At 48.5% G+C, this 14,182-nt stretch overlaps 2 protein-coding genes across 14 annotated transcripts in view; one reads left to right on the forward strand and one right to left on the reverse strand.

The window, feature by feature from the left end:
- The window catches only part of Cadps (calcium-dependent secretion activator 1), a 164,567-nt gene extending 160,393 nt beyond the window's left edge, over positions 1 to 4,174 (reverse strand). For all 12 annotated transcript variants that reach the window (XM_077641032.1, XM_077641028.1, XM_077641026.1 and 9 more), the window contains exon 1: positions 2,940 to 4,174. In XM_077641032.1, coding sequence (XP_077497158.1) covers positions 2,940 to 3,356 — 417 coding nt within the window. In that variant the 5' untranslated portion in view covers positions 3,357 to 4,174. The remainder of the gene's footprint in view (positions 1 to 2,939) is intronic.
- A 4,735-nt stretch (positions 4,175 to 8,909) lies between these two features.
- Positions 8,910 to 14,182, forward strand: part of LOC144106674 (uncharacterized) — a 100,551-nt gene continuing 95,278 nt past the window's right edge. For both annotated transcript variants that reach the window (XM_077639516.1, XM_077639517.1), the window contains exon 1: positions 8,910 to 9,241. The gene's annotated coding sequence lies outside the window, so the exon portion shown is untranslated. The remainder of the gene's footprint in view (positions 9,242 to 14,182) is intronic.

Here is a 14,182-nt window from a genome sequence, read left to right on the forward strand (position 1 = left end):
TTCTGCATGCATTTGGCATGCTTTACGATGACACGTCACTGTGCCAAATGAGCTCCACCCCACTTTTATTCTAGTTGTTTCGCTCTCGTGATCCGGATCAGCGGTCACTACCTGCCCTAAGGAGACCTTTACCATTTCCAGTGCCTCACTAGCAGTTGTAAACTGCTGTTCCCTTGCGAGACTGTTAACTGAACATTACTTTGGTTTTCTGCATGTTAATTTTTAGGCCTATCCTTCTCCTCTGTCTAAGTCATCCTATTCCAATGCCACTCTAATTCTATTCCCTTCTAATTATATTCCAATTCTATTGTAGTTATACTCTATCCCTTTGTACTTTGTGCAGTTGCAAGTAATAGTACCGACTATTACTGATACAATTCGTATATTCCCACCTTCAATGACGTCGCACCGGTTCGACCAATCTGGAGTTTTGCATCGCCGGCGACACCAGGTTTTTGTGCCGATGAGCCATCTAATGCTTTTGCATTAATAAATAAGTAAAAAAATGATGTAATACATGATCCAAACCTAGCTACGAAGCTTTCAACATTTCATCTTGAGGCTAACGTGCAATTATACTTTATGGACACACTAGATACCCAATGTAATCAGGTGCCATATACTAAACAAAATGGAAAACATTTGTGGGAAATTTTAGTGCAAGACAAAGAAGTGTCACTTTTTAAGCAGAAATTCAGTTCATGTTTTCAAAAAAGCTAAACAGCATCTCCTATTGCCTGCCTACAAGGCAATAATTTCTTTATGCATTTGTTTCCATTTCGATGTTAATGTTCAATGCATTGCATTGCTGTAGTCGTTTTAATTATTGCTTATTTATTTATTTGTTTATTTATTTATTTATTTACGAGTAATGCAGGTAGCTAGTCCTGCCCCAACAGGGAGAGCATTACAGTGCATCAATAACAAGCATTTGAATTTGTTCACATTTGAGCATTCAACAATACAGGAAGGGAGAGAGAATTCCACTGCTCAACTGGGCCGGTTAAAAACGATTGCTGAATAACTGCTGTCCTGGCAAAGTAGGGCTGTATTATTATGGCATGATTTAACCCCGTGGACTTAAGTGGTGGTGAAAAAACACATTCATCACGTGGTAAGCCAGTTTTGTTATAATTAGGGGTTGGACTTTCTGGTTTAGACCAGAAAAAGAAAAACGATAAAAGTACACCGAATTAAGTTTTCAGAATTCAGTTTTAACCGAAAAGGGTCGGTACTGTTGGTGTGCAAGCCGTGGCTGCTGAGCACGAGTTACGCTAAGTTACCCTACGAGCTGAAAATTAACTAAGTAGGGAAGCCACGGGCGTGATGCGACTGTGGTATTACCGGATAAGTGGCGTAGTTGTGCGATATGAGGTATTGCTCCTCTCGGTTAAACGCCTCTGCAGATCTGGAAGAACCGCCTCCTTGCCACCTGCTAACTAAGCACTGCTTGTTCTCCATCATCACCCACTTGGGTTTGTTAAGTAAATAATAAATAGTAATAAATATATACGGTTTTAATTCATAGAACATACAGTTTGTATCCATCTTGTATCCAGTATGTTTACCAACTGTCTGCAGGACACTGACATGAAACCGTGCACGGGCGTCATGAAAAAGTATCATTTCTGGCTACTGCGATGATTGAGTGGCAGCTCCATCAACACACAGACCACGTGATGTCTTGCCTTCTCACTCAACCCAGCATGACAACCCAATGGTAACATGTCAACCTAGTTCTTGGAAGTAAACTTGTGTTTTTCTATGCCGGCTATCTCGTCTAACTTGCGTTTGATGATGATAGCAATTTCTTGTACAAGCGCAGCTCCAAGTACTACCATTTCTATGTTACTTACTGGTAAACAAACTGTTCATTCTGTCAAAAATATCGAGATTGACTCGAAGTGACTTTTTACCAAACAGGATTGCCAAGTTAAATCAGTGAAAAAAGTCAGTACTTCATTTGTCGAAAATAATATTCGCCAGAAAAAACCGAAACTTGCGTCCGCCGAAAATTCAAAAACTAAAAACCAAAAAGCCCAACCTCTAGTTATGATACATTAAATAAAGAAACTTTAGTCTGGCATCCTGCCACCGAACATGCAAGGGTTCTCATCTTAGCTGTTTAACATGTTAGTGATGGAGGTGGACATTCGATAATTGGATAAAACAAATCTGGCAGCGAGATGCTGAATGCGCTCCACTCCTGCAATGCATTCGGTGTAGTAAGGGTCCCACACAATACATCCATACCCTAGAACTAAGGAAACTAGCCTTTACTTGGATCTTCAATTTTTTTGTTTACTGTTTGCTTATATTTACAGACTTACTTTTTCTTTACTCGCGGTAGGAATTAAGACCCCAGCAGGTTTCGCTTTGGGACCTCTTGATGAAAACAAGTTGCGAACAGCCTTTCATCAGTATTATAACAGAATTAACTGCCTCAATGATTGACAGATGCAAACTTGTGCCTTTTTTCTCCCTCTTTCAAGCTGTTTACCAAGCGCATTGGGCCCACCGTGAACGGAAACAGCACCAAGTCAATTCTTTGACAGCGCAGCTAGGGCAATTTTTTTTTTATATTAAACAATGCTGCAGCTGCAACAAGGTCCGACGTGACCAGTCCATTGCACACTACAGTGGACCAACACCTGTTTTGCAGACACCATGGAAACTCCTTTTACTAATGGCTGTAATAGATCTAATGAAAGCACACTGCTTTGAGTCTGACCAAGTGCCAAGGAAGGATCTAGAAGGAAATTAACTGCAGAGAGAAGCTGTGTGGCTGGAAGGCATCCAGAATGCATCCAGTGAGCAGCTAAGAGTGCGTGCACAGCCCGGGAGGAATTGCGGCAGTTGGGTTCAAGCTCGTTCTAGCAAAACCCCGAGGAACGAATATGCTATGCCGAGTATAATTAATTGGATTGGCTGCCACGCACCTGGAACCTGGCCTGGATGGTCTCCAGCTGCTGCTTGGTGATCTTGGTCTGGCGGCGCGTCATGTCCGTCGGCTGCTTGGCGTTGAACGGGTAGGCCACGCAGCGCAGCACGAACACGTACAGCTGGAGACGCTTCTTGCGCTGCTCTTCCTCGCGCTCGGCCTCGTCCTTCTCGCTCACCAGCGACGGACTCGGGCTCGAGGGCCGCGCGAGGCTGTTGGAGCGCGACGGCGTCGCCGAGCAGTCGGCCGGCACGGCGGCCGCCGGCGACAGGCTGCGGGTGGCGCTCACGCTGCGCGGCAGCTCCAGCGACGAGCCCGTCACCGAGGCCGCCGACGCCGTCGCCTCCGACACCTCGTCCTCGACCGGCTCGGTGTCGCTGCCGCCCTCGTCCTCCGACGACGACGGCTCGAGCATCCCGCTGCCGGGGTGGGCTTCGCCGCAGTGGCCGGGCCCGCGGTGGAAGCGCGCTTCGCAGGGGCCTCGGACTCACGTCGCCCGCCGCGTCATCGCCGCCACCGCACTAGGCTTAGCGGCGTTTATTTTCGCCCCTCGTTCGCGGCTCAGTAGCCGTCAGCGGCACCCTCGACGGGCCTTTACCTCGCCACGGCCATGCCGCCTCGGTGGTGCGTCGGCTCTGGGGCCAGCTCTCTCCTTTGCCCCCTTTCTGCCCGACTTCCTTCCGTTTATTTATTTAAGTTTTTCTCCCCCGAGGCGCCCGTTCCTGCATCGACGAGTCCGCCGCACGCCAACGACGTCGCGCGCAGACGCGCGGATCGGCGCATGCGCCGCTGGTGCGCTTTCTGGGTCGCCTGTGCAGCCCGTGCGTCAGAGGCCTTCCCGGTGTATTTATGGCAAGATTGGTGCTCGCGCGCACGAGCAAAAATGCACGCGCCACTACTGCCGCGCACACGCGCCCCAAGCTGACGGACGCCGTCAGCCCGCGCTGGGATCGAGAGCTACGCGACCGGCGACGTACGCGTCGAGCAACTGAATGGGACGCCAGGCGCAATGAGCTCCTCGCGTTTGCGCCTCACAATGCACGCTGGCTCCTTACTTTTTCAAGCAGCAGACAGACACTCTCATCGCAGAACGACGAATGCACCAAGGCTCAGCGATAAGCCCGAATGGTCGCGTGCCCCACTTTCACTTTCGCTGCTTTCGCTGCCAACCATGGCATATCGACACACATCTACGCGAACATTCTGCCATAAAAACGTAACGTTAATAAAAACAAACTGTAGTGCAATGTTGCCAGGAGTAGTGCGCCATTTCGCGCCTCCTTGAGCAGAGCCGTAGGCTGAGCATTACTGTATCCTGGTAACCAGTGATGTTTTTCATCTTTCATTAAGAAACAAACAAAAGTGTTCGTAAACTATCAATCGCCGACAGACACTACAGCAGGTGACTGCAACTTGACACTCTCCTCCATAGTTTTCGTAACACAGCATTATTGATGTTAGTCTCCACTTCGGGTACTTCGGGTTCGAAAGAGTGATGCGCAAGTCGCAAGCGCACGAAATTTACAGAATGTTCCCGTTAAAAACTGGAGACATGAGGAGCAATATTGGTTAGAGGAATGCGAAGTATAGCGCGCTATATCAGTACATAATCTAGTGCCAAGTAGAAAACCCGATTTGACTACAACGACATTAAAAAATAGACATCTAATTTTTGGTTGCGTGTTTTCTCCTTTGTGGTGATGCATAAAATATTAGTATACATGAATAACTGTGTTTTTCGTATACGGCCATTGTATATGTTACAATTGAATTCCATTTTTTAATGTTTTGGTTTCAGTTTTGCTGTTGCAATACTCAAGGCAGCCTGTTTCAAATACCGGAACGACAATAATTGAATAATTATAATTGGTTTTTGGGGGGAAAGGAAATGGCGCAGTATCTGTTTCATATATCGTTGGACACCTGAACCGCGCCGTAAGGGAAGGGATAAAGGAGGGAGTGAAAGAAGAAAGGAAGAAGAGGTGCCGTAGTGGAGGGCTCCGGAATAATTTCGACCACCTGGGGATCTTTAACGTACACTGACATCGCACAGCACATGGGCGCCTTAGCGTTTTTCCTCCATAAAAACGCAGCCGCCGCGGTCGGGTTCGAGCCGGGAACACCGGATCAGTAGTCGAGCGCCCTAACCACTGAGCCACCGCGGCGGGGCGACAATAATTGAAGAAAAAGCGATTTTATTGCAATTATTTATGCTTCACGTAACCTATACGTACCTCATAGAGTAATATTCTTACTATTAACTAGAGGGAAAGCTGCCGCCCCGCCTATGGGAGTTTACATAGACCTTCCTCGAGACCACCTGACCATGGGCGCTCTAAGCATCATGGGCGGAGAACTACTGACTGCAAAACTGCAACGCTTGGCTAAAAAAACATGAAAAAGCAAACGTTCTTTGATAATCAATAATGCCCTCGAGTTTGATACCCTTTCCATTTCATGCTTAACATGCGCATTTTAAAAAAAATATGTTGTCGACTTCAACATTTTAAAAGGTTATTCCACAGCATTTCAGAAAAAAACCTTTTATTGAGGTCATGTGCTGTTGCGTTTTCGCTACTATGGCTTTTGCACACTACTTTTACGTAGAAGTCTGCGCGCGGAGCGCGCCGTGGATACGGAATGGGATATCTCAGTAAAGCCACAAAGCCACACTGCGTTCTGAAAAAAACCTACTGTCCCACATCATCGCCCTCATCATCGAGCTCATCGCCCCACGATGCTTTGCGCGCACATGCTGTAGCTTTCTCTGTAGTTAATACATGGAGGAAGAAAAACTTTTCCTTCCTCCATGAGTTAACACAATGCCTCCTGAAGAACATGCCTGAAGCGTCAGGGGTTTTTCTGACTGCCGTAGAGCGCACGTCAGCCGTATGGCGGCGCTCTCAGATAACTTTCTACATACCGGACCTTTAAACAGGAAATTGTCAAAGAAAATATCTATGATAATTGTAGGGGAAGTTCTTTGTTGTTTGAGGCCAGGACTGGAGTTTTGCGGAATAAGACGTATAGAGTCAGGTACCAGGAGATAGACACTTTGTGCATTGCGTGCGGAGAGGAGGAGGAAACAGCTGAACACTTGATACTTTTCTGTAAAGGGCTTCACCCTACAGTGGAAGGCAGCGGTGCTGACTTACCCAAGGCATTGGGGTTTAGGGATAGTGAAGGGAAAGTGGATTTTAAGAGGTTAGAAGTAACCAAGCGAAGGTTATCTGATTGGTGGCTAAAAGCAAGACAGGAGTAAAATTTCACAAGACATGGCTAGGTGGCTTGAGCCACCGCCCGATGTAAAGGGTTCAGCCGTATCCATCCATCCATCCATCCTAGCAGACGACACGCAGGCGGCACAGAATTTTCTTGTGACTGCTGTTACGGCAAGAAGTATGCCTTCTGGTGCGCTGTTTCTTATAATATTTGTTTGGTGTGTGGGGTGTTACCGTTTGACAAGTGACACGTCGATGACTGCAGTCGCTGGAGGGAGTAGTTAGTGAAACTGCATTGCTGTTGCGTTCCGTTTTGAATGTGCAGTCAGCGAAACAAGAAGCCTGGCGTTTCGTTCCATGAAATTTCTGCCGACTTAGAACTGCGGGAAAGACGGCTCAAGGTAATTCAAAGAAAAAACTGGCAGGCAAACACTACATCAAATTATTCTGCAGTTCGCAGCTTGCATTTCCAGCCAAGGAAATGCTACTGCAGTAGACAGTTTGACCAAGACAGGGGTGGTCTCTTTTAACTGACGTCAGCGCTCCTAAGAGTGTTACAGGGCCTCAAGAAGCTCGTCGATATCATGCTCAAAGACCGAACGCGTCTTCAAAGGCCACTGGACACATGCTTGCTCTACAGTGTGAATAAAACCGCGGGTTTGCCTGTCCTGACCTGTGAGAATTAACAACGATAGCGGCATATTATATGCAAGAAGTTCATCAAACCGTTGCTAACAAACCATGCATTTAGCATAACAGACAAGAAACCTCTTTCTCGAAAATTCTTGAAACTGCATGCAGTAAGAATACGATTTCCGCCGCCTTCATCGCACCGACGCATGCCATTTTTCCTTGTAAGTGCGCACGTGTCTGTGCCTTCAAGCGCAGTTTTTTTTTTAATATAAACAATTCGCTCACCATGTCTGATACTCCCCTTGTTCCAGTTGTCATTTCATCAACGCACGTGCTTGTAATTTGGAGAAATCCGGTCAGTCAGGCCTGCTGTGTTACTCCCGACGTCACTGCGCGTGTGCATCACACAGGAACCTAGTGAACTGTGTTTCGAAAAGAATAGAGAAGAGGGGCATGGGTTTATTTGAAATTTATCAACGTTATTCAAGGAGGTACCGTTCGGCGAAAGCTCGTCGGAAAAATGACCAGAAACAGCGCAGCTAGGCTGCAGCCCTCCAAGATCTGCTTCACCCGATCGAAAAATCTCTCGCAATGCTCCGCAGCAAGATTGTAACAGACGCGCGCCTCGCAAAGTTCTAAGAACATTAGATATGAGGGCTGTGCCCCCCGCGGGCCAGCGGCTCCCCAGGCAAGTTACCGCGACGTCTCAGCTTTCATCCATTGAGCGTCATATGTAGTCCTCCTTTGCCACGGGTCACCTGGCTACAGTTCAGAGCTCAGGTAATTCCGGACTTCCTCCAGTCCTTATTCTATCTCGTGGATTATTTTCTCTTTTTGCTTATCCGAGGTAGTTTATTTCTTGCCATTGGCAACAGTACAATTACGACCATGCATGGATCATGCAGTGTAAATACTTATTTTGCGGCATTGCTCGCCACTTCAAGCACTTGCTGAAATATGGATGTTTCGAACACGTTCCTTTTTTTGTAAACCGTCGAAAAGTTACTGGTTATGCAGCAGACAAAAGGTCCTAACGGCATGATAGAACGGGGGGCACGGTACGCTTATAGATTTCGAAACTGATGATCCTCTTTCAGTATTATGTGGAAGTCAACTAAGATTTCTTAAGCATTTGCTGCTCTCTGAGACATTTAAAAACATGTTTTTTTGTCATTAATGAACTAAAAGTTGTTGCTAAAGCCCGAAAAAAGGATGAAACAGCATGATCGGGCGCTCCCCATCACTGTCTCCCAGCAATTAAAACCGAAATTGAGGGTCAGCTTATAGCGCTGCCTTGCGGCCAGTCTGCGCAATATCGAGGCGAGCTCGGAGCCCATTGAAATCGAGGAGACGCTTCAGGCATTTTGTTCAGGACTAATAAACTGTATGACGTACCTATGACATCACAGTGTTGTTGAAACCGAAACAGTATGCAAGAAAAATTTGGTTGTAAATTATTTAGCGGTCGTAGGCGAATGCCACGTTGTGGTTACAGTTGTGGTCCATATAATTAGTAACGTCTCACATCACTGCAATGAAAAAAACATGCAATCAAAATTAGCTGTTTATACTCCTTTAGCAGAATTCACTGCATTTTTGGAAAGAAGATAAATAACATTTCAACGCAGTTAATTGCTTCCTATTAAAAACAGTTATCTCTTTTGTGTTGTATCAAACCTGAAATGTGTCTACTGAATCGAACGGCAGCTAAACGGTGTCAGAACGGTCAGAGTGTGTGTTTGGTCGGTTTTTGCACGCATTACTATACTATAAAACTCACGTAAGAACAGCCTGTGCATACACAAAATCATTCTTGGAAATTATTGAATGATGTTTTCTGAAATATCAACTTCGTGGCACTACAGTAGTGGTATCATATGCGTGAAATAAACATTTGGCATTGCTGCAAAAACGAAACTGAAATCTAGAAAAAATCACTTTCGTTTCTTGTACAAAAAATATTTTAATTATCTTAGTAAACATTATGCTCTTAAATTTTATTGTAGTAAATAAAAAGTTAAAATTTAAATTTTTAAGAAGTGTAGAAAAGGTACGGATTTCGGTGTTAGGAGGCGCAGCGTCCTTGCAGCTAGATAAGAGAGCCCCGCGCAGTCAAACACTGAATGGCCGCCATTTGTCTCGTACGAATATTTGAATGTGTGCGTCCCCAGTGCCAACAGCGCTGGCGGATTCGTCCCAGCAGTGCTCACGAAGGGCTCCGACATAGTTCTGCGTCTCAAGAACAGCTTTCAAGATCATCGCGGTGATTTGGCTCGTCCTGAAGGATCGATAGGCGAGCGAGAGCAACCTCGTCGCTTGTGACTGCGATGTAGCCAAGTGCCCGCGATCTTCGGGAACAGATTGACTTGGAGAAAGTGGCATTTCCCCCCGAAAACTTGTGCACAAGGCTTGTACTGACCCCGAGCTGCGGGCCATCTAAGCACAGGTAGGTGAATTCGGGCGCCCGTGCCTGTGCTCCGAGCTTTGACGTCCGCTCGGAGCGACAGGCACCCTTGCCCTGTCAGTTCGGCAGCAATGCCGAGAGAAAGTGTTGACGAGCGCGTAGAAACACGCCAGCACCGTGTTTTCATACCTGTTTCGTGATCGCGCAGCTCTGGGGAGAGCGCGCCTCGCTCGTCGGAGAGACGACGCAAGGGAATGGTGAAGCGCCGCAATTGCGCGAGTGTCACGCCGCTCTTACCGAGAGTGGCCGATTACGACGGCCGTCAGGCGCCTGAACGTGTTTTGCGATCAGGCTGGCCCTGTGCGATGGCTGCGCGAGCCCAGGATCGAGAGGGGTGCCTTAGGCCTAGGGGACCGAACGACTCCCGGGGTCTCGCACTCGAGACGTCCCCTCGCTTCGCGCCCGCCCGGGCAAATTCGCTGAGGTTGTATTATGTTTTCTGTGTGCACCCAGCACCTCGAGAAATTTGCCTGCTGGGAAGGCAGCATTCGTCGGCATTACTAGCCTGCTTGCAGCATGTTTCCACGAATGCGCCTTTCCCAACTTAAAAGGGCTAAAAAGTTTCGCTACACCAGCAGCTCCGGATGTGCAGTGAAGGCGACCTGTGATATAATCGTTCGTGTACTTTAGGTTTTCCATAGGGATGCCCCGCACGGCTGAAGAAAACAAGCGCTTGCTCCATCTGAGCAGAATCCGGGATTGCCGTTGCCTTGCTGCAGTTTCGGATGGCCATCGGTCCACTGTTGGACGGCCATTGTGCCGTCGTCGCATGGAGGCGTCCCTCTCGAGGTCTCCATGGTCCCGTTATCGCGCCTTGTGTCTCGAGCGCACTGTAAACAGAGAAGTTGTTGTGTCCGAGATACTCTTTATTTCTCGCTTTCCTGCGTCGCTCTTTGGCGCCCCAGTGACAGCTGTCTGTGCGAGAATCTTGCTTCTTTCGACTATACGTTCGTCGCACGATTGCAATTTTTTCCACTAGTGTCCACGGTACCTGTTTCCTCCGTTGTCGTATAATGGACGTGTACGCCTCCGCGCTTTCTTCCCCCCCTCCTCTCGCATCTGGGGCTCTGTCAGGGTGGCGCCATATTTGACGTCCAGCGGGAGTCCTAGGGGAGCGAGTCGGTGCGCCCACTTCTCTCCGGAAGAGTGGTGCCAAGCCGAGGAGAAAAACTGCTAACCCTAGCGTGGGAATTTCGTAGCCTGTGGCGCCATCTATCTCATGCCACGACTACTGTTTGTGTCCCCACATAATAGGCACTGTCTTTTCAGTGCGCGTTGCGTTCGCGCAGCCATATTTGACTAATGTGCCAGCGTTGTCTGCTGGCAATAACACCGAGAAAGACGAGACCTCTTGGCCCGTGTCGCGCCTTGTAGATTCGGGGCCGGTGGGTGCGATTGTCCCAACATGGCGGCGCTGCGGGCGCAACGTAGCAGACGAAAGCAGCGAGCGGACTGCGCCGCCATGGCGCCTCGTTTCGTTTATGTCGACCTGTACGTGCGCGGATATGTTTTCGTTTCGCGCCTGTCAAGTCAAACTTGCGCTGAGACACTCAATATACCGGCTGCTTTTCCCTCAAAGTTGGAAGAGTCGGCGACGGAGCGCAGAGGCAAAGCGCCCCATGACAGGTAGCAGCGCGTGAACCCGTTGACCACCTCGTTCGGCGCTGCTACTTCGCGTGGGTAGCGCGTTGTGGAGCTTTCCTGTGCGGCCGCGCATTGCCCACGGGCGATCGAGAGATGCGCCGTTTCGCAATCGAGCGGCCATATTCCCTCTTGCCGGCGTGGAGGCCGGAGGGGTGGACGGCAGTCGGCAGCCGACGTTGCCGTCCCCCCCTCCGGTGCGGTCGTGAGCGCGACCCATTTGCCGCGGATGCAGACGGAGAAAGTGGCTCCGGCCGGCGGCAGCTTGCGCGCGCAGTCCGACGCAGTGGTTGACTCGCTATTTCATTTATTTTATTTCTCTCTTCCATTGTCGCTTCTCTCCTCCTCTTTCCTCCGCCCGTTTTATGCCATGAGCGGCGCACCCCTCCCTGCTGCGGACTGCGGCGGCGCGTTTTGGACGCGCTCCAAGAGCCGGCCTTTCCACTCCTGTTTTGTTTGTTGTCTCGCTGCTGAGGCGCCGCGTGCCTCTCTTCGTATTTTTCGCTCTCTCCTTTAATGTCTACGCCTTTGTAATTTTTTTTAAACTTGCGGCGAGCGCTTTTCTTTCCACCGCACCTTCGGGAGCGCTGTTGGTTTCGTTTTTGTTTCCCTCTCCACGATTGTGCCGAGAGGGGGCGAGAAGGAAAGTTGCAGAGCCCCGGATAATATCCCGTCGTGCCGCGCGCTTGTCTGGTATTGAGAGGAGGCGGCTGCGAAAACGGAGAGAGAGGAGGTTGGGGTTGGTGGGGATTCTTCTTTTTTCGTTGATATGATTTCGGCTCCGCTCCTTTGACGATAATAACGCGGGGACGCGTCTTGGCGGCGGCGTATTCTCTCCAGCCCCTCTTCCGTCACGTGGGGCGGTGGCAAGTCTGCCCTGTTGATCGGTGGTGGCGTTCGGAGTGCGTGGCCCGGGAGCACCTTCTGCGGCCCAGGAGCGAAAGGTTGCGGAGGTGAAGCGGGGGAGGGGGGGGCACCGTCAGCTCCAGTTGTCTCCGACTGCTGTCCCCCGGCGGCCGCGATTGAAAGGGTGTGCGCGGATTCGCTTCTCAATGTGGACCCTCGCCCTTCTACGGTATTTTGTGACGCCGCGTTCTCTTTTGCGGTGCGCAAATCCTGGGAATGGCGCTGACTGGAATAAAAGAACTCTGTTCGACAGCGGCCCTCGCTTTCTGTGCGATCCGTTGTTTCTAAGCCCCACCAAACTCGATCGCCTCGTCGATGTGACCTGAGGCACTCGTGAGCGGTTTCGGGCGAGACGCACTCGGCGTGTGTGAGAAATTCACTGGCAACTGCACAGAGGTCCTCCCCAGTAGCGCTTGTAAACTATCGTGTATGTTTACAGCGTAGGGTGCGACGTTGGTACCTCAAGACCAGAAATTGCCAGTGCAGTGCCAATGCGCACTAAGTGACTTTGCCAGCAGAGTGGTTATCACACAAGTGCTGTAAACTACGGTTCAACTCAGCTGTGATTCAGTAAACGTTCAGAATATCTACAGTTGGCTCTTCTGTCTTCGTGACCACTTAAAAGAGCCTAGGAATTCGAACAGAGTAAGGAATGTGGCTGTGATGAAGCACAGTCATCCAGTACTGGAACAAAGTGGGCAGTCAGTGGGTGCATTGGAGCTGCAGTGCACGTGGAGACATTTTTGAAGATGAAAGAGGGAGCCCTTGCTCTGTGCTGCTTATTGCAGCCCGGATGTGATCGCTAATTCCTGTTCAGGAGACAGTGCAGGGCAATGGGTTTGAGGCTTTGTCAGTGTAATCTTCGCAGTGCACATTTACGTGACAGCAGGAAAGATTTCGGTCAGGTTCCAACTTTTTTTTTTTTTTCAGCATTCTCTCGAATAGCCTGAGGGCATGGCCTGAAGGGTGTACAAGTGCTGTTTTACTTTAATCTTTCATATAAACAGCTACCCATTTGTGCTACATACCTTGCACTGCAAGGTACTGGTACACCAATCACTAGGTGCTGGCTATGGGTCCAAGCAGTGTCCACATATTTCTCATATAGTGCAAAAGAACAATAAGAAAAGACAACCTCTTGTAGCAACACTTATATACTAAGCAAGCCAGCAGTCATCGAAACCAAGGAAAATATACGGGTATTTACATTTTTTTTTCTGTGTTGATTAATGGGAAATAAGCAGTTTGATCAACTAATGGCTGAAAATTGATTGTTCAGAAAGTTGGAGAAAAACAACCACATTCCGCCAGTTGGATCTGAACCCACGACCTCCGTATGTTCCGAACAATGCTCTTCCAAACAAGTTGAAACACTGAGCTTTGAATTTTTAAGGATCTAGCGACATTTCGTCGGCATATCGAGGTGTACTAGTGTTTCACCCTCAAAGGGCCGTCTTGAAATCTCAAGTTTGGCGTAGCACAAAGTGCATGGTGCTCTCTAGGCAACGCCTATGCCCTTCATGGAGTAAGATGAAGAGAAATCTTGAGGACAGATGAATGCATGTGTGAAAAGTCTGAGCGAAAGCCGTAGTTTGTAACGTGGTGATCATTAATCTGCACTGACATTGCACAGCACATGGGTGCCTTGTGCGTTTCGCCTCCATCGAAGCTGTCCATGTGATTACGAATCAGAATGGGTTGTGACATGTGCTTGTGAAAATTTGGAGCGAGCCTTATTTTAGTAGCTCTATGAAAACCGTTTCTGCAAGTAAAACTTGGGCACAGTAATTTGAAAACATTAAAGACTCATTTCTTTTTTGTTTGTTCTTTTTTTCCTCCCTGTTGTGGCTGCTGCATTTTCTTCAGTTCAGTTATCCTCACCTTTTCAATTTGCCCAGATAAAAATACAGTGGGACTGGCAGTTGCTGTAGCCTAAGTAAAGTGATGACAGATTGTAGGTAGAGTAGTTTCCTATTCTGAATGCACATCATATATGCCTATAAGCAGCCATCTACCAACTCATCTCTAGCATGCCTGGGTAGGATTTAATTTACAAACTCATCCAAACTGTCTTACTTGAGCAACACGAAAGAGGTGAGACAAAAGCTGTGTTTCTATTTTTTAAGTTTGTTTCTTGTATGAGTGGGAGCCTCCTTCTGTTGACAATCCTCAAGCAGGGAGGTAGCAGACAGCCCACCTGATGTAGTCCTAAAGGAGCTGCAATGCCACTGCCTGACTAGTGATCATGTAGGCCCACTTTGTAGCATTAAAAAATACACTCAGTTTGCATAGTTAGGCCAAATCTGTATTCGGTGTGCTCGCACTGTGGTGCCATTGTTTTGCATTGTTTGTTGTCCACCAGCCACCTAGGTCACA

The sequence above is a fragment of the Amblyomma americanum genome, chromosome 10 (assembly GCF_052857255.1).
Source record: "Amblyomma americanum isolate KBUSLIRL-KWMA chromosome 10, ASM5285725v1, whole genome shotgun sequence".
Taxonomy (NCBI): Eukaryota; Metazoa; Arthropoda; class Arachnida; order Ixodida; family Ixodidae; genus Amblyomma; species Amblyomma americanum.